Source organism: Staurois parvus, unplaced genomic scaffold (genome assembly GCF_062004578.1).
Source record: "Staurois parvus isolate SC_StPar_1 unplaced genomic scaffold, SC_StPar_1.0 ptg001224l, whole genome shotgun sequence".
NCBI lineage: Eukaryota > Metazoa > Chordata > Amphibia > Anura > Ranidae > Staurois > Staurois parvus.
Genome location: NW_028319020.1, coordinates 800,306 through 827,515, shown reverse-complemented (window position 1 = coordinate 827,515; position 27,210 = coordinate 800,306). Strand labels below are relative to the sequence as shown.

Genomic DNA, 27,210 nt, shown 5'->3' with positions numbered 1-27,210 from the left:
TATTTTAACGGCTGGAGGCACTGTAATATTTCATCTAAGGGAAAGGGACACGCCCTTTATAAATAATATATATCCTTACATAAACCACCACAACATAAATTTGGAGGCACTGCTGAGAGCCATAGAAATCGTACCATAACACAAAACGCACTGGTGATTGTATATTTGTACACGTTATCAAACATATATTTTGTATCAAAATGGCATCCAGTAATCACGGATCCACTTCTTCCAAGCATAACGAGGAAAATATGGCGGCTCAAGGCATTGAGCAGGAAGTTATGAAGCCAGCTCGGAAAGCTGCCGGTGCTTGGCAGAAGTATGTTGAAAATGAAGTAATAAATTATCTCCGCAAGAGATTGAATTTGGGGGATAGTAATAATGAATTTGTGGATGAAGAGAAAGAGCAGGCCATGAGCACCTTTGAGGACCTGTTTAACCAAAAGGGCCAGGTTGTTGGGTTTTTAATGGCATTTGCTGGAGCAGAAAGTGATAGAGGCCGTGACAGACTTCTCCTAGAAGCTTGGCCCATGTTATGGTTCATGACCGCTGGAGCTGCCCAGCAGACCAGGATTCTAAGGGAAGAGTTGTCAGAGGCCCGCCTCTTGTTAGAAAGCAAAAATCAGGACATTGAGTCTTTGAAAGGGAAGCTTGGTCATGCCGGTATTCGTTTAGACGAATCCGAGAAACATTATGATAGATTGGTCGGAGACTTTCGAAGTGCTCAGGACCTGTATGAAAGAAACTTTCAGGAATTAAAACAACTTCAAGAGAAGTATCAGGACTTAAAAGATGAGGTGAAGTACTTCAGATCAGAGAGGTTATCTCCTGTTAAAATTAAAGTTCACCCAGGGGATAAGCATGACCAGTCAGAACTTACCTTGATAAAATCTGAGCAGAAAACTCTGGAGGAGCAGATTATAAGGTTGACGGCCCAAATAAATTCTGGGGTCCAAAGACGGACCAACCCAGTCAAGCCAGAGGCTGATGAGCGGAGATACCCGCATCACAGCGAAGTATCTGATAGTGAGTCAGGGTCAGAATATAGGTCACCTCCTAGGCTTTCAAGATACACTCCAGAGCGCTCTGAAGAAAAATATGAGGTTTCATATAGGCAGGAAGGGAAATCCCAGGGGTCATTCAGGAGATATGACACCCCAAAGGTCATTAAGTTCCTGAAGGACACTGTTCCTATGTTTTCTAAGAAAGGGTCCCTTGAGATCACCGAACACATGAGAACATATGAACAGACGTTAGAGATTCTGGGCATTAGAGATGACCACACCAAAATAGAATTGCTGCCATGGGTGTTTGAAGAGAAATACCGGCAATTCTTTGAGACTTTGAGGGCCTATTCCAATCAGTCCTGGAGAGAGGTTAAACATAAGTGCCACATGGAATTTGGGCCTTATAAAACTGTAACCTCTGCCAAGGCTGCGGCCTACAATTTAAAGTGTGGTCCTCACCAAAGCCCTGCAGAATTTCTGGCTGTCCTCAGAAATGCCTATTTCCTGGCTGAAAAGGATCCCAATCCTAACCAGCCAGAATTCAAGACACTATTCTATGAAGCATTACCTGCTTACATAAAATTGGGACTTGCAAAGGATTACAGAAAGGGATGCTCTCTTGATTGGTTGGTGAGAGAGAGTGACTATTTATTCTCGATCCAACAGTCCAGTGAGGGCGGGATAAAAAGAGAACCTAAAAATAGCCCCAAGATAGTAGCAGCCACTACCGTTTCCCCTTCAAATCCAAATGTGCAGGCAGAGAAGAAATCATATGCGGAAGTAGTCCGTGGGGGTAAAACCAATGGTTCCCCTAGATTTGCACCTCAAACCCAGCAAGTGAAGGAGGTCCAGAACTTTGCACCCCAAAACCAGTGGGTGAGAAAGGATAGACAAAAGCCAGGGAACTACGGTAGTGGAAGTGAGAAGAATAAAAAGTATGGTAAGGGTCAGTACAGTGATGAAAATCAAAGGAGGCAATGGTATCCTCAGAGGTTCTATTATCCTCGCCAAAACCAACATGGGAATTTTTATGGGAACCCCAATTTCAACAGGAACCATAATTACAATAAGAATCCCAATTTTAATAAAAACTCCGATTTCCAAAGATTTCCTCCACGCCAAGAACACCCTCAGGCTCAAAGGGGGGATACAGTACCCCAGGCTCCCTTTAATAACAGGGAGACCCCAAAACCTCAGAGAGAACAATGGCGTCGGGACCAGAGCAGTAGTTCTGACTCTGAGTCTCATTACCAGTCTCGTCCAAAATACAAGCGCAAGTATAAGAAGAGGGAGAATCAACAGAATGACTCCTCTGAGCGTATTGGACAAATAGAGGCACAGGTCAGCAAAATGGCTGAACAGATGGACAGGCTTGTCACTCAATTTCCATCCAATCCTTTTTTAGGAGCAGCTCCTGTGACCAACCAAGGGTCACAGAATTAACAGGCAACCAAGCCTTAAACCAACAGGGGAGGACACTGAGTCAAATGACAGGAGATGTGTGCCCCGTCCCTGACACGCCTACTAATGGAGAAGCTAGTTCTCAGGCAAAGGGGGACCAGTTGTTGGTTATTAATGATTCTCCTGTTTTTCAGTGTCCACCTATTGCCCCTAATATAGTCGCGGCATCGGAAGTCGTCGGGATTGACAAGCCAGACGGAGCACCAACTTCTAGTTGTGCTTCTGTCTTGAGACAGTCCAAGAATCCCACCAGGGAGGATAAGGGTAATGTGTCCACCACATGCGGTGAGATAAGAGCCAGTCATATGTTATTGAAGGGCCCACAGATCTTCAACCACACTAATTTCATGTGTGAGCTGACTGAATCTGATGGGAGATATTATGCCACGGTGCAGGTGCAGGATGCCAGTGATCTTTCGATTGTCGGCTTAATAGACACTGGATCCCAAGCAACCATCATGTCACAGGAGCATTTTGACAAAGTGGCGAATGTCATGCCCACCAAGCCGAGACTTAAAAGTTTTGACAGCTCATTGATTGGTGTAGGTGGAGACCCGTTACAAGTCATGGGTACCGCCTGGCTTAAACTGAAACTGGGTAATAAGGAACTGAGACACCCCATCATCATTGCCAGCATCTCCCGGCACCACATGATAATTGGGATGGACTTCCTAAAAAGGCTGAACACCATAGTTGACTGTGTGAACCAAGTACTGTGGTCACAGGTAAATACCCCAATTAAATATGGGAAACTTAAAACTCCCCATTCCCGACAACACTGCCACCTGGTGGAAGAAAGGCCTGGATCATTAGAAATCCATTTCAGGAACAGCCAACTTCCTGATGTAACGGTTATCAAACCTGATGACCATAACCCTATCAGAAGAGATGAGGAACACATTTTTAGAATTCCCCAAGATAAAATCAAAGATATTTCCCTCCAAGATGACATCCTTACGATATCTTTTCATCAGGAGGATAAACCAAGAAAAGGGGGAGATCACACCCAATTCTTGACAGGTATTGAAAGGGTTAACAGCGACTTGTTTATCCCCATCCGGATAAATGGTCTTAATAGGTCAAAATATGCCAAACTAGATTTGAGACAGGAACACAGCTTTATAAGCCATGGGTTGATAAAACACCTGACCGAAATGGAAATGATCCGTTTCTCCACACCTCAGCGTCATTGGATTTCAGACTCCCTTGATGACTCTGATGATCACAATTCAATGGCTAGGTGTCTCTTAAACGTCACTGTAGGAAACAAAACAGCCGCCCATGTGTTCCTAGTCTTGGATAATTCCCAAACTAAAATTTATTTTGGCAACGATATATTACATCGCTTTGCAATGCAAGTCGACCTAATTAATGACTGTTTATGGAGTCGACTAAAGGGGGACCCCGAAAAATACCAAACGCTGGACTTAGCTTTAAAATCCCAGCAACAGATGCCTTATGCTGTTGAAGTCCAGGTAGCCCAAAAGATTACAATTCCTAAGGGCATAAATAATTTCATACTCCCCATCCAAGTTAAAAAGGGACATAGACTGAAGGGGTCAGATGCATTAGTATGCCTCTCCCATAAAATGCAGGGGGAGGGACTGAACATTACACACACGCCCCTAGTCAACACACATCAATCCCCGATGTACATTTACATACATAATCTGTCCAATCAGGACATCGTCTTACCCAAAGAGACCCTTATTGGTCTAGCGGTAGAGACTGAATATTATACCTTTGGGGTTACTAACCAGGTGATTGGACTCATCCCCGATGAATATTTGTCGGAGGAACAATTAATTGAACAAACATTCCATTCATTACCAGAGGGTATTTTCACCATAGAGTCCATTTATCCATTCGATTCTAAAGATGGCACCTGTCGAATCGAAGAGACATCAATTGTCTTTGATCACCCAATCAAAGAACAAGAGTACCCCAAAGAACCTGGATGGCAGGAGAACACACACACACATCACATACCCAATGACCTCACCACGAAACTTGAAGAGGCATATGAGATAGGTCAGCCGGAAAGCTTTCCTGGATTCAAGGAGTTAGTGGAAGAGATGGTGGCCCTCGCCGACGCGTGTGCCAGTGATCTCGACCGACAATTGCTCCGAGAGCTTCTCCTTGAATTCCAAGAGATCTTTGCCAAGGATTCTTACGATTGTGGGACTACTGACCTACACATCGCTAGGATCCAAACAGATCCAGATGCCCCACCAGTATTCGTAAGACAGTATAGGTTACCATTAGCTTCCTATGAATCTCTAGCTGAGATTATCAGGAAGTTACATGAAAGGGGTATAATTAGGCCCATCCACAGCTCCTACAACCACCCGATCCTGGGTATCTTAAAACCCAATGGACAATGGCGTTTGTGCGCTGATCTCCGTCAGCTAAACAAACGTGTGTACATGTCAGGATGGCCTGTCCCATACATAGACCAGTGTCTCGCCCAGCTCCAAGGATCCCAAGTTTTCACAGCTTTGGATTGTGCACAGGGGTATTGGACCATAAAGGTGAGTGAGGAAGACCAATACAAACTGGCCTTCAGTTTTGGGAATCGACAATATTGTTGGGTACGAATGCCTTTCGGATTCATAAATTCCGGACATGAATTTGCTGTGTTCATGCACAAGGCCATGCCAGACGCCTTCGAAAGGGGGACGTTGGCATATGTGGACGATATCCTGATCAAAAGTACAGATATGGCCAAACACATTACAGAACTTCGGCATGTCCTGGGCCAATTAAAAGCAGCAGGAGTTAAACTGTCCTTACAAAAAGCCCAGTGGTGTCGCACGAAGGTAAACTTCCTAGGCCATGAAGTTACTGCTGAAGGTTTGAACCCACAAAAGAAGAAAGTTGAGGCGGTTCTGAATTGTCAAGTCCCTACTAACCTTAAAGAATTGAGATCATTCCTAGGTATGGTAAACTACTCGCGTAAGTTTATTGATAATTACGCCGAGATAAGCAAGCCACTGCTTCACCTACTGAAGAAGGATGTCGAATGGTCGTGGGGTAAGAAACAAGAGGACGCCATGAAGGAATTAAAGGAACGTCTCACACAAGCTCCGTGTCTCGGATATCCCGAAGGGGGTAAAAATTTCTATCTAGAGACAGGGTTTACGCAGGTAAGTATGAGTTCTGTTCTTTACCAGAAACGTGATGATGTCAGTAAGGTGATTGCCTATGCCAGTAAAACTTTGTCCCCGGTTGAAGTAAAGTTCAGTGACTGTGAAAAAGCTCTATTGTCCACCGTGTGGGCATTACAGAATTTCCGCAGTTACATTCAGGGAGAGAGAATCATTGTTGAAACGGCACACCAGCCTTTACAGTATTTAAAGAGTGAACGTATCAAGGGAGGAAATGTGTCTAATAGCCGCATCACTGCTTGGACTTTGTCTTTGCAAGGGTGGCCTCTTGAAATTCGGTACAAACAGAACAAGGAAAGTCCAGTAGCCCAGGGCCTAGCCGAGCTCCATGATTGTTCCGCAACTACGCCTGCTATGGAGGGCCCGGACACTGACTTTCTGGAAGAACAACTGTTCTCTCCCTACAAGGTTTACGATGAAGAATACTGTAAACAGCTGCCGTGTGTATATGTGGATGGTTGTGCTTTTCATCACAAGGATGGGGAACAGCTCCAACTAGTGGCAGGTATTGGAATCGTTTGGACCCAAGGTGTCACCCCAATTTCTGTGGGATACAAACTTGGACCAAAAAGCAGTCAGGTTGCTGAACTTACTGCAATTCTTAGAGCAGTTGAGATGGCTATAGAGTTCAACATCAGAGAGTGTGCCATCATAACCGATTCCAATTATGTCAGGAATAGTTTTGTGGAGTATTTCCCTAGGTGGAAGCGAAACAACATGAACAAGAGTAATCACAAACCCGTGAAACATGGTAAGCTCTTTTGTCACATCGATGAACTGGTAAGGTCCAATGATCTCACCCTGCACTTCAAGAAGACCAAAGGCCACTCCAAGGTTCTAGGTGCCGAGAAAGAAGGGAACGATCTGGCCGATTCTCTAGCCAAGGAAGGGGCAATCACCGGTGAACTGTTAGACATTGATCAATTTTTAGGTACCGTACAGGTTGAAGCTGTCACCAGGCAACAGGCCAGAACAGCTGGTGATCCGAATGCATTACAGTGGAGTCACGATTCTCCTAGTGAGGATTTAATTACTGCCCAAAAAGAAGACCCAATAATAGGCTTGTTTTATAGTCATATAGAAGATCCCAACCAAAATCCCATAAATAAGGAAGTATGTAGTGGGAAGGAGGATTTACGTATCTTAATGAAATCCAAATCCCAATTCTCTTTATACCAGGGATTGTTGATACAAACCTCAAAGGGTGGCGTACAACAATGGGTCGTCCCACTTAAATTTAGAGGTTTGATGCTACAGCATGCCCATGATGCTCCCACTTCCGGTCATCGTGGAGAGAAGATCACGTATGAGATCCTGCGGGATTATGCCTACTGGCCTCATATGTTACGTGATGTGAAGGAATACTGCCAAGGTTGCCTAATATGTCCCCAATTTCAACCTACCAAGCCAACTCACAGAGCACCTCTCCAGAAGAGGGGGATATGTATGCCTTGGTCAGACCTTCAGATGGATTTTATTGGGCCAGTAACAAAATCTTCACGAGGAAATCGGTATATGTTAACAGTTACATGTTTATTCACCAAGTATGTCGAATGTATACCAGCACCAAATAACAGCTCCGAGACATGTGCTGCATTGCTAATAAATCATGTATTTTCACGTTTTGGTTTACCTCAGAGGATAGAGTCTGATAGAGGATCGCACTTCACTAGCGAAGTGATGGCCAAATTGTGGAAAATTTTGGGGGTTAAAAGGAAATTGCATATCGCCTATCGGCCAGCCTCTAGTGGTGGTGTAGAACGATACAATCAGACCATCGTTAATGTCCTTAAGAAATTTGTTAAGGAAACAGGCAAAGATTGGGATGTCAAGCTCCCGCTGGTCCTGATGGCGTTGAGGGCTACTCCGAATACAGTTACAAAAATGTCATCTTTTGAACTGATGACAGGTAGACGGATGGTACTGCCCCAGCACTTATTGTATCGCACTACAGATCAAAATTTGATCAATGCTACCACCACACACCAGTACATAGAGGATTTACGTAAACATCTGCAATATGCTTTTGCCTTTGCCCAGCGAAATTTGGAAAGAGCTGCAACTAGTGCTAAGACATACTATGATCTCAAAACCTCCAAGAAGGAATATGAGATTGGTGACAAGGTCTATCTATACAACTTTGCAAGAGACCAGATCAAGGAACGGAAATTCCTTCCATCTTGGAAAGGTCCGTTCTCTATCATTGATAAAATCTCTCCGGTCGCATATAAATTGCAGGTTACCCGGTATGGTGAAATCAGTGATAGATGGGTGCACATCAATCAATTACGTGCTTGCCATCCGAAGTCTCAATTGCAGTTGTTGGAAGACTAACCCACCAGTTCCTATCTGGAGATATTGAGGTCATTCTTAAATTTCCTTTGAACATATAACTCATCTTTTGCCTTACAGGATCCAGTAATATAATTTTATGTATATCCAATACTTAAACTGTTCATTTTAATAATTTAGAAAGGAAGGCCCAGACTGTGATCAGACCGGCGATCGGAGGTATCAATGACCGGACCCTAGAAGGAAGCTATAATGTCCTGTGGGAAAGACCAGATGCCAGAGATCGATCCGGAGACGATAACCTGATGTCCCAGGCCACCAAGGGCCAGTCCAGAGGAAAAGACCCGCCTAGGAGACCGTCTAAGAGACCTGTCGTGCGGAGGACCCATGGACCCCAAGGTGGATGTGCCAGGCCAGGCTGGCCTCATCACAAGACCAGGATCGTCATCGGAAGTGTCCATCTAAAGACGCCGAGTCAAGTTGAGGACCAACCAGCATTACCGCTGCCATTTTATTATATAAAAAAAAAAAAAAAAAAAATTTTTTTTTTTTATTATTTCATTCACTTCACCGGAGAAGACGAACGATCACTCTAACCAAAAGTCCCACTCATGTTTTTCGATACAGACACCCCTCTACGCGTGCCTGTACCCCAAAAACAAAGGGGGATTTGTTGTGGGCTTTTGAATCATGTCTCAAAAATATGACTTTTATCAAGACATAATATTTTATGGCAAACAGCTCAGCATAGCCGGATGCTAAGAGTTAATTTTGTCTTGGTTGAACCATCAAGAATTCTAGTTAAAGACTTTTCCAAGACAATAAGACTGTTTGAACTGTCAACAAGGACTATTTGTATATGGAAGTTGAGAAGAATGCACATACAGAAAGTCAAACACATAGGACTTTGACTTGTAAACATTTCAACAATAATGAGACGGGAACTCAACTGGTTGAAAGCTTAACCAAAACCTGTAGAGTGTGATGAACCAACAGACCTCTGAAACTATTACCATCTACTATTGTTCACCAAGGGTGAAAGCATTAACAATTGTTTACCATGAGTCCAATACAACCCAGGCAAACAGAGAGTTTTTTTTCTACACAGAGAAAATGTTGATTCTGAAACAAAGAGGTGAAATTCAGGACATTTAAGTCTAAAAGTTCACTGTATATAATTACAAAAATATACTACAAAAACAGATTATAAATAAGATGTCATAGACTTTAAACACCACTAAATACTCAGCAATGGGAACTATATATCACTAACTTGAGTATTGAGATGATGGGAAGTAAGATGTATTATAAACTAGCATTAGTTACATGTCTTATCAGGAAACAAACAGGATGGTATTTCAAGAAGGAATAACTGAATATACACCTATATTCCATGGTCCCTATTTAGAATATCATAGGTATGATCACTGCTATATCGGGAAAGAGCCGTATATTTTATTCCTGAAATTACCTGAAGATTCCACCCAAGGTATGAGTCATCTCAAATGCTCACATTGTTCTGTGATACATGACCGCCACCTGGCGGGCAGGTGAGAAATAGCTTATGTACACACATTTCTCAACTAGCCAATCAGGAAGCCTGGTGGGAAGGTATCTTAGAACAATGGACTAGTGGATATAAAAGCCCATGTGCTTTAACATAAAAAAAAGAACCCTCATAAAGACCTCATGGAAAGACCTGACATCTGAAGAAGATCTCTGCTGAAATAATTACTCTTCCATCTTTTCAAACTTCCTAAAACTTTAAACCTCTAATCTTATAACTTCCTACATTCTCCCCTACTGAATCTTTCACTTGCCCTATATATATCAGTCTAAAGGCGTTCCACTGCCAGCTAAATCCACGGGAGAGTTGCCTAGTCTGAATGCCGGGTGCGGTGAGATATTTATTTGATTTTGTATTAACCTATTTTCTCTGTTGTGTGGAATCATAAAATTACCTTAGTGTATCACAACAATATTGGGTAGTTAGATATATGTAGAAAGATACTGTGTTACTGTTAAAAATAGTTTATTGCCATATTATAAATTTTTTTCATATTTCATAATTTATTGAATATTAATAACCAGAGTATCATATATCAAGGGCTTGCTTCTTGCAATCCTATGGCCACGGTTTGTAAGAATATAACCTTTGAGATATTCGAAATTATTAATTATTAATAAATTTAATAAATATCATATCATTTAAAATTTGTGATTGATGTAATTAGTTAGAGACCTTATTATTGTGTCTTACATTGGTAGGATATATTTTTGATTGTGTGTACCAATATTCATTTATCACCAGTCTTTTGCGTTTTGTGTTAATATATATATAATTTTTGTACATAAATAAATTTTTATATTTATCTATTATAAGGCAAATTTTGTGTGTATGGTACGAAATCATATTGGCTAAAAGAATTCAAGGTATAATAATAAGTGGTGATCAAATTATCAAGGTGTCCAAATTATTGGTCTACTAAATATTTGCCGTATTTTAACGGCTGGAGGCACTGTAATATTTCATCTAAGGGAAAGGGACACGCCCTTTATAAATAATATATATCCTTACATAAACCACCACAGCAGATGGACACCAAATCTTATAGAGCAGACCCGCGCCAAGCTCTATACAGCTGAGTGACACCAAATCTTAGACAGCAGACCCGCGCCAAGCTCTATATAGCTGACTGACACCAAATATTATACAGCAGACCCGCGCCAAGCTCTATATAGCTGACTGACACCAAATCTTATACAGCAGACCCGCGCCAAGTGCTATACAGCTGACACCAAATCTTATACAGCAGACCCGCGCCAAGCGCTATACAGCTGACACCAAATCTTATACAGCAGACCTGCACCAAGCGCTATACAGCTGACACCAAATCTTATACAGCAGACCCGCGCCAAGCTCTATACAGCTGAGTGACACCAAATCTTATAGAGCAGACCCGCGCCAAGCTCTATACAGCTGAGTGACACCAAATCTTATACAGCAGACCAGCACCAAGCGCTATACAGCCGAGTGACACCAAATCTTATACAGCAGACCCGCGCCAAGCTCTATATAGCTGACTGACACCAAATCTTATACAGCAGACCCGCGCCAAGCGCTATACAGCTGACACCAAATCTTATACAGCAGACCAGCACCAAGCTCTATACAGCTGACTGACACCAAATCTTATACAGCAGACCCGCACCAAGCTCTTTACAGCTGACTGACACCAAATCTTATACAGCAGACCAGCACCAAGCTCTATACAGCTGACTGACACCAAATCTTATACAGCAGACCCGCACCAAGCTCTATACAGCTGACTGACACCAAATCTTATACAGCAGACCTGCACCAAGCTCTATACAGCTGACTGACACCAAATCTTATACAGCAGACCCGCACCAAGCTCTATACAGCTGACTGACACCAAATCTTATACAGCAGAACAGCACCAAGCTCTATACAGCTGACTGACACCAAATCTTATACAGCAGACCCGCACCAAGCTCTTTACAGCTGACTGACACCAAATCTTATACAGCAGACCCGCACCAAGCTCTTTACAGCTGACTGACACCAAATCTTATACAGCAGACCCGCACCAAGCTCTTTACAGCTGACTGACACCAAATCTTATACAGCAGACCCGCTCCCAGTTATATAGTGGGCTCTTGTCAAGCACTATACAGCAGACCTGAATTAAGTTCCAAACAATAGACTCATATCTGATCCTAAATAAGCGACTGCACTAAGTTCTATACAGTGGACTTCTGTTAAGTATTATACAGCCAACCCACAGAAGTTTCAAACTGTAGACTCATACCAACTTTTATACAGCAGATCTGCACCAAGTCCTATACTGCTGATGTAAGACAACAATGGATTCAACATGCCTCCCAGAAAATACCTCAGACTGTCTACTTTCCAAAAATGAGGTAATTTAGAAACATAGAAAAGTGAAGGCAGAAAAAACTGTGTGGCCCAGCAAGTTCTTTTGGGGGGGAGGTGGGTGGGGGGGGGGGGTTGTTTGGTAATGTTTTGTCTGAGTATAGAGCTATGCTAATCCCAAGCATGTTTGAAGCTATTTGCTGCTGACTGGCTCACTACCTCTGCTGGAAGTTTACTCCAAGCATCAACTACTCTTGTGTGTACTGTCCTGGCATTTTAGCACCTCAAGAAATGTGATAGGCAGCAGGAAAGTCAGAGCTGCTTAAAAGCTGTGTAGATTCTAGTATATATCCTGTAGTTTGTAGACTCTATAACTTTCACACACAACAATTAATATACACTTACTGGGGATTGTTTTCCAAAGACATGTAGTGGAATACATTTTGGCCTAAATTTATGAAGAAATGTGATTTGGTCAGGTATTTTTAATAACAGAAAGTAGAAAATATTGTTTTTTTTTTTAATGTTGGTCTTTTTTCATTTATATGTAGCGCTACCCCCTCAAGAGTCGCTGAGTATTTTGGGTTCCCTGTTCACTTCTGAGCCCTGGCTGGAGCACAACCCCTGCTGACACCATTGTAATACCTTGGTCAGGTGTCCCCCCCCCCCTGGCTATAACACACAATAATCACATAGCATTGAATGAATAATAAATCAGTCTGTATTAGAGTCAGATTAGCAGCAATATACACACAAAGAATCGATGACTGATGTGAGAAACTATGAACCGTTCAGGAGAAATAAACAACATATTACAGCACAATACCACGTTAAATAGACCAAATTGTCCTCCAGGACTCAGAGTTTTATTGTTTCTCTCCTACCCAGAGAACGTTCCCCAAACAAGCAGAAAAGGGGAGATTAGGAATGTTAGGCTCGCTCCCTTGTGGGCTCCCAGTAAACAGAACCAGTGCTTAACTCTCTGAGGGTTTCAACAAGCAGAAAGTTCCATATAAACCCCATCACCCAATGCAGGAAAGACTCTTCTGCTGGTTTGGTGGAGCTCTTTACGTTGGTGCCCAGTGGAGGGGTCATCCCTTTTCTTCATGAGAAAATGTCCCTTCCCTGGTGATGAGGACACAGCAAGCAGAGTTCCCCTTCAATAAAGGCAGCAATCTAGGAGTTTACTTGGGTCTGGTGGTTACTCAAACTGAGGAGGGTGAGAGCAGACTTCAGCAGAAGTATGTCCCTTTAGTGTGAGACTTGGCTGGTGGAACTTTGTGTAGAACAGGCCGGAGGTAATATGATTTTACCTTTTTCCAGTTCCTACCTATCAGGCAAGCAGAATCTATTAGGGCTGATATACTGTGTGTGATACTTCAATGGGCTTCTGGTGTAGATAGGCCGCAGCACTGATTGGGCTACAGAGACTGTGTCTCTATGTGGCAGTCTGTATTGTAAGAATCCTGGACTTTAGTAACCGGCAACAACAACTATGGAACCTGTATCACATGGTGGTGTGGTGTGGGTTAGGAACTCTCTCACCCAATCCTTTGAGGTAGTGGTGTGAAATGATGTCCTTGTTGCTGGGGGGCCCCTTTTCTGGCTGTCTTCCCATGGAGATAGCGGTGCCAATGCAGATGACTCGATCCACCTACATGCAGGATTGACTATCCTGCCTCTCAGTACGATCAACAATCTGGAAATTCTCTTCTCCATCCTCTGATTCAGTCTGATCCAGCCTGAGGCCTCCTGGATCGGCACTCTGTTCTCACACGCACCCTGCCTCTCTTCTCCTCTCCTCCTGGGCTTTTCTCCTTTTATACGCTCCAGCCCCTTTACTTACTGACTTGGGATCTGTAGTTCTATGTCAGCTGAACTGAATGAAGAAATCCTGCTTGCAGCATACAAGTCCCAGCATTCTCAGCGTTGCTGTACAATTTCCTGTGTCAGCTGAGCTGCAGAGCACAGCCATCTTGTGGCCATTTAACAATCTGCAATTAGTAACAATGCAGTGTGTTACATACATACAAAACCCAGTGATGATCAAATACCACCAAAAGAAAGCTCCATTTGTGTGAAAAAATTATATCAATTGCATTTGGGTTCAGTGTTGCATGACCGAGCAATTTGCTGTTAAAGTAGTTCAGTGCTGAATAGCAAAAAATAACCTGGTCATAAAGAGGTAATACCTTCTGGAGGTCAAGTGGTTAAACTGTGTGTTACGTTCTTTACTGTTAGAGCGGTAAGGATGTGGAACTCCCTTCCACAGTTGGTGTGTCAGCGGGGAGTGTAGATACATTCACAAACCTTTCTTAGGGAACACAATGTAAAGGGATATGGAAGAGGATGGTGCCATAGACACGCAGATACACACACTGCGGCTGAACTGGAGGGACGAGTGTCTTTAGTCAACCTTACCGACTATGTAACCATTTATCATTCCTTGTCTGCAGATCTAAAACTCATCAAAACCAGTTCAGAGACAAAACAAACACAACAGAGAAAAGGGGATTTCTGATCCAGCAGACCAAGAGAGTTCTGGGGTCTAAACACTAAACAGTCTAAACTAAACATGTTCCCGTGGGGGGCGGTAGTTCTTAAGGTATAACTAAAGGTAAAATTTTTTTTTTAGGTTTAGATTAGAGAGGAATTAGAGCATCTGTCAGTTTTTATTGCGGTTTGTGCCCCCATTTGTCCCGGTGACCATTATAACCAAGAGTGAAAGAGAGCCCCAAATTTTGGGTTGACATCAGAACACTAATAGAGGGTATATCGTCCAATGAGGAAACTAGTTCTGGTGACACCAGAATTTTGGTGGGGATTTCCTCTCACTTGTTTTGGCTATGGGACAGGAAGTGAAGGGAAATATCCCCAATGGGACACAGATGGCAAAAACACCTGACAGAGGTTATAACCCTCCCTTACTCTATCCAAAATGAAACAAGTGGTTTGTCTTTAGTTACACTTTAAATGTCCAGCAACCCTCCTATTCCCCCCTCACATCCACATCCTATTATTGTGTGACCAATACCATCCAAATCATTCTTACTTTCATTTCCCAAAGTTATCCGTCTACAAGGAGACCTGTATAGATCACATGATGGCACCAATGAGGATGGAGGAGGACCGGAGTCACATGACTGAGAAGATACTAAACCTCACCCTGGAGATCATCTACCTGCTGACCGGAGAGGTGAGGAGGATTCTGGGAGGTCACATGACATCACTCTCATCTCTAATAATAAAACACAGACCTGACCGGAGAGGTGAGGAGGATTCTGGGAGTCTAACATGATATTCCTATTGGTTCCTCAGAGATTTCCTCTTCTGAAGTCAGGTGATCATATGACCATCACAGTGCCTCCATGTGACTCCCTAAACCCTGAGAGACACAACATGCAGAAGATTCTAGAAGTCACCAAGAAGATGATGGAGCTGCTGACAGGAGAGGTGAGCGGTGCCGGGAATTCTGGGACATTCTCCAGTAACAGACAAGGGATGTGTCTGGATGGTGACTGTATCATTGTGTGTGTCAGGTTCCTATAAGGTGTCAGGGTGTCACTGTCTATTTCTCCATGGAGGAGTGGGAGTATTTAGAAGGACACAAGGATCTCTACAAGGACGTCATGATGGACAATCAGCCGCCCCTCACATCACCGGGTAAGAGGAGACTTTATTGTAAAGGAGAGAGCAGTACGGAGGATCCACCTAGATCCCCCATCATCTGATAAACACATAGAAACAATGGATTCAGTCAGTGTGTGTGTTTCCTACAGATGGATCCAGTCATGGGAACCCACCAGAGAGATGTCCCCGTCCTCTGTATTCCCGGGATTCCACACAGGAAGGTCACACCATCCCTCACCATCATCAGGTAGATGAGGAACAATCACTGATAGTATCATTAGGATCTGTACATTATCTGCATTGTTACCATTGATGTCATTTTTATTATATATTCAGAGTGGAGACCTGAGAGATCCTAAAGTTGAGAAAAAAGAAGAAATAGAAGAAGAGGAGGATGAGGATGGGGTGATGGAGGAGTCAGAGATTCCAGAAAAACACAAAGATCTGTACCAGGACACTATGGTGGAGTCACCCAGCTACAAAAATCTACCAGAAAGATGTCACTGTCTTCTGTATTCCCAGGATTCCACACAGGGGGGTCACACCATCCCTCACCATTACAAGGTTTGTGTCAGGTCCAGACTGGCCATAGGGCACACTGGGTATTTGCCTGGTGGACAGGGGCTTCCGGACAGGGCCAGAACTCTGGGAACTCTGCTGCATTTCCTTAGTACCCTGTGATGTGTGGAGAGGGAGTGAGGCAGACAGCTCTGGAGCCCTGGAGCCATGGGGGACTGAGCCAGGGGGCAGGGTAACCTTGCTGCTTTGATTCCATTGTTAGTGGCCCTAGGAGGCTGGACTGCGGCTGCCCAGTGGCTGCAGGGCTCTGAGCTGAGAGAGTCTCTCTCTTACAGCCCAGAGCCATCAATGACATTCCACCCCTTTTCCCACATGGACAGGGGTTGAGAGAGAGAGCTGGTTCTGTTCCTCCTCCTCCCTCCCTCTCCTCCTGTGTCATCCTCACCTACACCCCCCGGCAGTGTTGTGCCTCAGAGATGGAGATATGTGGGTGGAAAGTTTTCTTTTTCTACATTGTGTGGAGGATTACACTGGGCTGCTCAGTCTAAAATGCCTGGGACAATTTTTTTGGCCCAGTCTGGGCCTGGCTGGTGGGATGGAGCATCTATAAGATGGACTTGTAGAGACAATGTGTGGATTGTGTGTGATGTCACAATAATAAAGCTCATATTTTACAGATGATATTTGCTCTCATTTCCTTGATTTAGAGTGGAGATCCAATCGATATAGAATTTGAGGTGAAAGCAGAAGAAGAAGAGGCGTATGTGAGGGATGATCAGCAGTCTATGGAGGAGGATGGAATAACGGGGACATTTATAGAGGAGGACACTCCTACAGAGATCAGCACAGGTGGGTCATGAACACTAAATCCATTCCTCCACCCATACTGCTCACTGATTGGTCCAGAGTAGGGCGGGGACTGGGTGATATCAGCCTGTAATCCCCTGGTCACTTTCCTGAGCTGTGTTCCCCGTCCTGTATTCCTGGATTTCTCTCGGATAATCTTCCTTCTCTGTGCTGCAGACACAATTTATGTATCAGTTCTGGTTGTTTCCTCACTCTCTGACTAAGGTCCATGAATAAAGAAATGACCTGGTAGGAGATCAGAGGAGCCATTTTCCAGTTCCCTTGAGGGTGGAATTGTGCACTCCTCAGAGATCAAGCTGCCTGATGTGGGCGGAGTCCTGGTTTGGGGGAACCAATCAGCTCCTGTCTAGTAATCCTCTTTGTCTTTGTATTTTAGTCCATGGCCGGGAGATGAGGAAAACCTCCGAGGATTGTCTCACTTTGTCTCCAGACTGGAAAGTAGAAGATGAGGACATCACACAGTATAGTCCAGGAGAAAACCCGGCTCCCTCCAATGTCCATCCGGCACCACCCAGTGTAGATGGACCATCGGATTCCTCATATCCTGAGGAACCTCAGACTGTGCGGGACCGGGCCGGCCTTCCAACAGAGAAGAGCTTCTCCTGTACTGAGTGCGGGAAATGTTTCCGTTCTACATACCATCTTAATGTGCATAAAAGATCTCACACGGGGGAGAAGCCGTATTCCTGTCCTGGGTGCAGGAAATGTTTCAGTTCTAAATCCCATCTTAATGTGCATAAAAGATCTCACACGGAGGAGAAGCCACATTCCTGTCCTGAGTGTGGGAAATGTTTTTCACAGAAGTCCAGTCTTTACACACATCAGAGATCTCACACGGGGGAAAAGGCATATTCCTGTCCTGAGTGTGGGAAATGTTTTTCACAAAAATCCAGTCTTTACAGACATCAGAGATCTCACACGGGGGAGAAGCCGTATTCCTGTTCTCAGTGCTGGAAATGCTTTTCAAGCAAGTCCATTCTTTCCAGACATCAGAGATCTCACACGGGTGAAAAGCCATTTTCCTGTCCTGAGTGCGGGAAATGCTTTACACAGAAGTCTAATCTTTATGTACATCAGAGATCTCACACAGGGGAGAAGCCGTATTCCTGTCCTGAGTGCGGGAAATGTTTTTCAGACAAGTCTAGTCTTTACAAACATCAGAGATCTCACATGGGGGATAAGCCGTATTCCTGTCCTGAGTGCGGGAAATGTTTTTCAGAGAAGTCCAGTCTTTCTAAACATCAAAGATCTCACACGGGGGAGTAGACACTTTCCTGTTCTCAGTGTGGTAAATGTTTTTCACAGAAGTCTGATCTGTACACACATCAGAGATCTCACACGGGGAAAAGCTGTATTCCTGTTCTGTGTGCAGGAAATGTTTCATATATAAATCAGCACTTGTTACACATCAGAGATCTCACACAGGGGAGAAGCCGTATTCCTATCCTGAGTTTGGGAAATGTTTTTCAAGGAGCTTCAATCTTTCCAGGCATAAGAAATCTCACATGGAGGAGAAGTCACTTTCCTGTCCTGAGTGAGTGAAATGTTCCTCACTGAAGTCCTGTCTTCCTGTACATCAGGGGTCCCACACAACCCTGGAGGTGTATTAGTGCCTTGAGTGCGGGAAATTTCTTCTAGATGAATGTTGCTGGACATCCCAGCTCTCATGTGGGGAAGAAGCACACCCTGATATACACCTCAGATATACTCCATGGCTGATCTTCATCATGGAAGTAACAGTTCATAAGGAGATCAGAGGTCCCCAAAGACATGGATGAAGCGTGGGACCGGGTTGGCCATTGCTGGCAGGAGAAGAATAACAATGGAGTCCTGCCCTGTGATTGGCTGAGTCTATAAATTGTTGAATGAATGGACCGTCATTCACCCAGACGTGACCAGTTTGGTCCATACTTAAAGGAGAAGTTCCCCTTTTCGGGCAGAATTTCCCTCCCATAATACACAGAAGCGTTCTCTGGTCCGGCCGTCCCGATGGGCTTTCCTCTCCCCTCACCCACAGGACCATCACTTGTCTGTCAGTTTATTGGATCGTTGGAACGGATTTTCAGATTGCATCATTTCCTGTCCATGATTTCTCAGCATTCACTTCCTGTAGGCCACTTCCCAGAAGCCTTCACTTCCTTGTTGCATCACAGAAGGGGGTGTGACAGGGCATGTTCACCGCTCGGGACCACACCTCCCTCATTATAATACCTTCCTATACAATCTGATTGGACAATCTCCTCTAGATCTCCCACCAGCTATGTAGTACAAGGGCAGACAAAGTCCAGGGTATGGAATGTGTGACCATTTATATTGGGAACTTGTGAGGCCTGGGGGCTGCAAATGCATTAAGATGTACCGAGGGTTCCGGGGAGAGCGCAGATTAGGAACGTTTGTAACCGTTTTAGGATCACCCAAAAGAGGACAGAGAGGCAAGTGAGGTGATATGAAGTTGCTGGAATATTTATCAGAGTTCCAGGTGCAGAGTGTGTGACCCATCAAGAGGCTGATAGACGTAGGTCTGGATTTAGGAGGACGCCATGGGAGTGAATGGTGAGAAGTTTGAGAGCAGAGCAATGCTTCTAAGTCAGCCCATAAGGAGCCATGTATTGTGGTGTAAAGGGGGGTTAGTGGGGTAATCTGGGCACCAAGAAATATTTAGTAACATTTGGAACACCCAAACCTCCTTGTTCCTTATGTATATACATAGCATGTCTTGGGATTCGTGGCCCTTTGTCTGCTCAGTTGAATAACAAGACCTGATTTTAAAAAAGATTTCAGAGTATAGGAGGAGATGGGGATCGGTGGGGGTGGGGATGGGGAAGAGTACAGGACAAGTAAAGGAGTTTTGGGTAAAATTGCCACTTTTCCATCGCTGATCCTCCCTATCCAGGAGAGGTGAAGATGAGTCCAGGACAGAAGTAGGACTCTCAAGTATTTGAAAGTGGGGATGTAGTTGGCCTCATGGAGTGTGTTGTACGAGCGAGGGAGATGAATGCCCAAATAATCCAGGTAGGAGGTGGGCCAAGGAATCTATCATTCTGTTTTATAGAGGAAAGGGAAATGTATGGAGTACAGAGAATAGGACTGGCAGGGAGGACCAAAGTAAGTAAAAGATCATCGGCAAACAATCTGACTTTACCCAGTTCAGGACCGACCACCACACTTATACTGCGGCAGGGCAGCCCCTCTGTTCCAGATCACATACAGTACATGTACACGTGTGAGCCCACCGCCCTGACTGTGCTGTCACTCAGTACATCACAAGCCAATTATCAGGTCCAGGCCAATGATTTCTGGCCTGGACCTGCTGATCACCTGGACCTGCTGATCACCTGTACAGAATCAGAGATCATTCTGTGTCCATATTTATAAACACAGGAACTGGAAAGGTACACTAGTGAAGAGGAGCACAAATAATACAAAGTATTCCCACAAGCAGCTAAAAAAGGTGATCAACAATCAATAAACCAACTTAACAGTGAATTCAACTAAAACAACGCTGGCCACACCTAAACATACTCATATAAATGTGCAAAAATGTCAATAAATAGAAATACAGCGCCAAGCTTTCCTTAACCACTTTAGGTCCGCCCTATAATAGAAATACTGCCACAGGGCGGACTCCCTGCACAAAATCATGTGTATATGATAGCTATGCCCAATAGAAATTGCGGTTACTGTCTGTGTCCCCATTAGGGAGATTCACTGTCTCTATTTGTCCTGTTTTCATTGTGAACATAAAAAAAATCCCACACTTTGGGTTGTCCCCAGAAAAGTAATAGAAGAGAAATCTTCCAATGGGGACGCTGGTTCTGGTGGTCACCAAGGAACTTCCTTAATTTGGAAGAATTTTCTCTCACTTCCTGTTTGGCTGACACAAGAAGTGAAGGGAAATCTGCACAATGGTGCACAAATGTAAAAAAAAAAAAACTGACAGTGTATTTTTTTGTTGCATTCAATAAAAAAAAAAAAAATGAACAAATAGGAACACATTTTATTAAAAATAAAGAGTACAGTGTTAAAGTTTATACCTTTGACTGTATTTTGCAAGATGACTTTTCTGCATTGGGGATGTTACCCATTTCTAATCTGTGTACTCTGGAAATACTGAACTGCTCTGTGAGTGTGGAATTGTCTCTATAAATAAAGAATTTGAAAAAAAATAGAGAGTACATACACATTCATTTTTGTTGCATTTAATAAAAAAAAGAAAAATGAATAAATAGGAACAATTTTTAATGGTATTTTCATTTTTTTTTTTTTTTGTTGCATTTAATAAAAATATTTGCACAGTGGCTAAATGGTTAGCACTTCTGCCTGGCAGCACAAGGATCATTGGTTCAAATCCCAACCACAGCATCACCTGCCTGGAGTTTGCATGTTCTCCCTGTGCCTGCATGGGTTTCCTCTGGGACTCCGGTTTCCTCCCACACTCCAAAGACATGCTGGCAAGTTAATTGAATCCTGTCTAAAATTGGCCCTAATATAGTATGAATGTAAGTTAAGGACTTGAGATTGTACGCCCCTTGAGGGTTAGGGACTGATGTGAATGTACAATATATATGTAAAGAGCTGCGTAAATTGATGACGCTATATAAGTAATGGAAATAAATAAGAAAAAAGAAAAAAATGAATAAACAAGAACAAATTTTATAAGAAATAAAAAGAGTACATGCAAAGGTAACATATACACACACATTCCTGAATATCCATGCATAGACTGGGGACAAGTCCATTTACATATTAAAAGGGAATTCCTGAAGAGTGATAGACTATGGGGACTATTCTGGTGCTAATTCTATTTAAAAGGCAAACTGTATCTGTGTGACTGTAATGAGAGAAATGGTAATGGGTCCAATGGACAATAGTATACTGTGCTGTCCTGGGTGACCAGGGTGGGAAACAATTGTCCATTTCAGCAATTAACATTTTCATGATTAGATGTTTGGTCAAAAAATCAGAAATCCCTCCAGCAGGTATTAATCTGTATATGAAGGGAAGATTAACAGGTAAAGACTTTATACCCACATGGAAGGAAGATATATTTTAAATATATTCTAAAAATATTCTTCCCAATATTTTGACATATATTTGAAATACTACAATTTTGGCCGTATATATATGCTGCATGTTAAAATGAGTTTTTTATATATTCCAAAATATATTAAAAATATCTTTAAAAATATATATTTTTAAAATGTATTCTTCAGATTTTTTTTAACATATAAAAAAGTAACTTTAACATATATTTTTACATATATTTGTAAATGCATTCCAAAAATGTAGATTAAATGTATATACAAAGGCATACAGTATATATGTAAATGTATTTTTAAAAATATGTTTCCTATATTTTGTAATACAAATGCATTACATCATACAGTATATATATATTTATTGAAATATCTTTAGAAATATATTGCATATGACCAAAATTGTAGTATTTCAATAAATTTTGGAAGAATATTTTTAAAATATATTTAACCACTGGACATCCTGAGGATTTACCCCCCTTCCTGTTTTTGCTGTTCGGCGCTGCACTATTTCAACTGACAATTGCGCAGTCATGCAATGCTGCACCCAAATGAAATCTACGTCCTTTTTTTCATACAAATACAGCTTTCTTTCATTGGTATTTGATCACCTGTGTGATTTTTATTTTTCACACCATAAACAAGAAAAAGCCAAAATTTTTGAAGAAAAAGGATAATTTTTACTTTTGGCTATAAAAAAATATATAGTAAACTCAAAGTTCGTTATACATTTAGGCCAAAATGCTCCATGTTTTGGTAAAAAAATCCCAATCAGTGTATATTGATAGTTATAGAGTCTACAATCTATGGGATAGATAATGGAATTTACAGCTTTTACTTTCTGACTGCCATCACATTTCTTGAGGTGCTAAAATACCAGAGGAGTACAAACACCCCCAAATACCAGGATAGTACAAACACCCCCAAATACCAGGATAGTACAAACACCCCCAAATACCAGGACAGTACAAACACCCCCAAATACCAGGACAGTACAAACACCCCCAAATACCAGGATAGTACAAACACCCCCAAATACCAGGATAGTACAAACACCCCCAAATACCAGGACAGTACAAACATCCCCAAATACCAGGACAGTACAAACACCCCCAAATACCAGGATAGTACAAACACCCCCAAATACCAGGATAGTACAAACACCCCCAAATGACCCCTTTTCGGAAAGTAGACACCCTAAGCTATCTGCTGAGAGATATATTGAGTTCATGGAAGGTTATTTTTGTTCCACTACTTTTTGGAAAATAACAAAAATATATATTTTTTTTACACAAAATTGTCATTTAAGTGATATATTTCTGGCATGAGCCATGGGCATATGTGGAATTATATATATAGACTTTTTGGGAGCCTAGCCACATACAGGAGCCTGAAATCCAATGACCACTTTGAAAGCCTGAAGGTGCGTAACTTCCTCATTTCACTTCCTCACTACCTATCACAGTTTTGGAGGCCCTGACATGCCAGGATAGCACCAAACCCCCCAACCCCAAATGAACCCTTTTTGGAAAGTAGACACCCCAAGGAATTTAAAAAGAGGCATGGGGAGTATTTTTCAGATCTCATGTTTTTCACAAGGTATTGAAATATTCAAAAAGAAAAGAAATATGTTTTTGTTTTTTTTCTTCATTTTATAAAAACTTGTGGCAACAAATGAGATCTGCAAAATACTCACCATGCTTCTTATTAAATTTCTTGGGGTGTCTACTTTCCAAAAAGGGGTAATTTGGGGGGGGGGGGGGTTTGGTGCTATCCTGGCATTTCAGGGCCTCCGAAACTGTGATAGGTAGTCTGGAAGTGTAATGAGGAAATAAAGTCCTTTAAAAGCCTGAAGGTGCTTATTGGATTCTGGGTCCTGTACTTGGCTAGACTGCCAAAATGTCTCTCACATGTGGTACCCCCATACTCGGGAGAAGTAGCAGAATGTATTTTGGGGTGTAATTCCACGTATACCCATGGCTTGTGTGAGCAATAAATCATTTAAATGACAATTTTATGTAAAAAAAAAAATTTTGTCATTTTCCAAAAACTTAAATTCTATGACTTCATGATCTTCAGTTGAGTGATATGCAGGACCCAACTTCGGTAACTGGATCTTGGTGTGTGGGTATATACCTGGGATAATATTTCAGTTTAGATATATGCCACACCTATTTTGTAATTTTTTTGTAATTAAATGAAGCAAGTCTTTCCTTTTGAGCCGAGTGCAAAGTTCCAGGAGAGATGACATAGGAAGCCTCTAGGTACTAGAACTCTTGTGTGATCATTAGAGAACACATCCAGATGGAGATTAGTGAGAAGTTTGACTCACTATAATTGAGTTTCCTGGAGACCTACAATTGACTTTAATCCAGATATCTCCTGGCTTCCCATAGACAATGGTGCTTGTTTAGATAACACACATCTGCAAGGACTTGTGAGAACCAGAGTCACTAAGGTTCAGTCCCACCATTGTCATTGTACGGTATCTTGTGTTTGATCATCTGCGAGGTCTTGTGAGAACCAGAGTCACTAAGGTTCAGTCCCACCATTGTCACTGTACGGTATCTTGTGTTTGATCATCTGCGAGGTCCTGTGAGAACCAGAGTCACTAAGGTTCAGTCCACCATTGTCATTGTACGGTATCTTGTGTTTGATCATCTGCGAGGTCTTGTGAGAACCAGTCACTAAGGTTCAGTCCCACCATTGTCATTGTACGGTATCTTGTGTTTGATCATCTGCGAGGTCTTGTGAGAACCAGAGTCACTAAGGTTCAGTCCACCATTGTCATTGTACGGTATCTTGTGTTTGATCATCTGCGAGGTCCTGTGAGAACCAGTCACTAAGGTTCAGTCCACCATTGTCATTGTACGGTATCTTGTGTTTGGTCATCTGCGAGGTCCTGTGAGAACCAGTCACTAAGGTTCAGTCCACCATTGTCATTGTACGGAATCTTGTGTTTGATCATCTGCGAGGTCCTGTGAGAACCAGAGTCACTAAGGTTCAGTCCACCATTGTCATTGTACGGTATCTTGTGTTTGATCATCTGCGAGGTCTTGTGAGAACCAGAGTCACTAAGGTTCAGTCCACCATTGTCATTGTACGGTATCTTGTGTTTGATCATCTGCGAGGTCTTGTGAGAACCAGAGTCACTAAGGTTCAGTCCACCATTGTCATTGTACGGTATCTTGTGTTTGATCATCTGCGAGGACTTGTGAGAACCAGAGTCACTAAGGTTCAGTCCACCATTGTCATTGTACGGTATCTTGTGTTTGATCATCTGCGAGGTCTTGTGAGAACCAGTCACTAAGGTTCAGTCCACCATTGTCATTGTACGGTATCTTGTGTTTGATCATCTGCGAGGTCTTGTGAGAACCAGAGTCACTAAGGTTCAGTCCACCATTGTCATTGTACGGTATCTTGTGTTTGATCATCTGCGAGGTCTTGTGAGAACCAGAGTCACTAAGGTTCAGTCCACCATTGTCATTGTACGGTATCTTGTGTTTGGTCATCTGCGAGGTCCTGTGAGAACCAGTCACTAAGGTTCAGTCCACCATTGTCATTGTACGGAATCTTGTGTTTGATCATCTGCAAGGTCTTGTGAGAACCAGTCACTAAGGTTCAGTCCCACCATTGTCATTGTACGGTATCTTGTGTTTGATCATCTGCGAGGTCCTGTGAGAACCAGTCACTAAGGTTCAGTCCACCATTGTCATTGTACGTTATCTTGTGTTTGATCATCTGCGAGGTCCTGTGAGAACCAGAGTCACTAAGGTTCAGTCCACCATTGTCATTGTACGGTATCTTGTGTTTGATCATCTGCAAGGACTTGTGAGAACCAGAGTCACTAAGGTTCAGTCCACCATTGTCATTGTACGGTATCTTGTGTTTGATCATCTGCGAGGTCCTGTGAGAACCAGAGTCACTAAGGTTCAGTCCACCATTGTCATTGTACGGTATCTTGTGTTTGATCATCTGCGAGGTCTTGTGAGAACCAGAGTCACTAAGGTTCAGTCCACCATTGTCATTGTACGGTATCTTGTGTTTGATCATCTGCGAGGTCTTGTGAGAACCAGAGTCACTAAGGTTCAGTCCACCATTGTCATTGTACGGTATCTTGTGTTTGATCATCTGCAAGGACTTGTGAGAACCAGAGTCACTAAGGTTCAGTCCACCATTGTCATTGTACGGTATCTTGTGTTTGATCATCTGCGAGGTCCTGTGAGAACCAGAGTCACTAAGGTTCAGTCCCACCATTGTCATTGTACGGTATCTTGTGTTTGATCATCTGCGAGGTCTTGTGAGAACCAGTCACTAAGGTTCAGTCCACCATTGTCATTGTACGGAATCTTGTGTTTGATCATCTGCGAGGTCCTGTGAGAACCAGAGTCACTAAGGTTCAGTCCCACCATTGTCATTGTACGGTATCTTGTGTTTGATCATCTGCGAGGTCTTGTGAGAACCAGAGTCACTAAGGTTCAGTCCACCATTGTCATTGTACGGTATCTTGTGTTTGATCATCTGCGAGGTCCTGTGAGAACCAGAGTCACTAAGGTTCAGTCCCACCATTGTCATTGTACGGTATCTTGTGTTTGATCATCTGCGAGGTCTTGTGAGAACCAGAGTCACTAAGGTTCAGTCCACCATTGTCATTGTACAGTATCTTGTGTTTGATCATCTGCGAGGTCTTGTGAGAACCAGAGTCACTAAGGTTCAGTCCCACCATTGTCATTGTACGGTATCTTGTGTTTGATCATCTGCAGGCCTCACATAGTGGATTTGGTCCCCATTGTATGTCACACAGATCTCCTCCACTCATGGTTTATGGTGGCTTCCTGGAAGGTCACCTGAAGTTCATCAACTATTTTAACCCATAAGAGTCAGCTTAGAATTTCCTTTTTGGGATAATATCATTTTTCTTAATAAATAATCCAAAAGTCACTACAGACTGATGTGATTGTGGGGGAGGGGACACAGGAGTGTAAGCTCCTCCAGTACAGAGACTGATGTGATTGTGGGGGAGGGGACAAAGGAGTGTAAGCACCTCCAGTACAGAGACTGATGTGACTGTGGGGGAAGGGACAAAGGAGTGTAAGCTCCTCCAGTACAGAGACTGATGTGACTGTGGGGGAAGGGACATTAGAGCGTGAGCTCCTCTGATATAGAGACTGATGTGACTGTGGCAGAGGGGACATTAGAGTGTAAGCTCCTCTGGTACAGAGACTGATGTGACTGGGGGAGGGAGGGGACATTAGAGTGTAAGCTCCTCTGGTACAGAGACTGATGTGACTGTGGGGGAGGGGACATGAGAGTGTAAGCTCCTCTGTACAGAG

The 27,210-nt window shown here is 43.0% G+C and overlaps 1 protein-coding gene across 1 annotated transcript; it reads left to right on the top strand.

Moving 5' to 3' along the window:
- Window positions 1-12,956: 12,956 nt before the first annotated feature.
- On the top strand, window positions 12,957-26,754 carry LOC149438037 (uncharacterized). The gene is made up of 4 exons (XM_089660325.1): window positions 12,957-13,044; window positions 15,605-15,702; window positions 15,792-16,019; window positions 26,641-26,754. Exons 1-4 carry the CDS (start codon window positions 12,957-12,959, stop codon window positions 26,752-26,754), a joined length of 528 nt encoding a protein of 175 aa, XP_089516451.1.
- The last annotated feature ends 456 nt before the right edge of the window (window positions 26,755-27,210 follow it).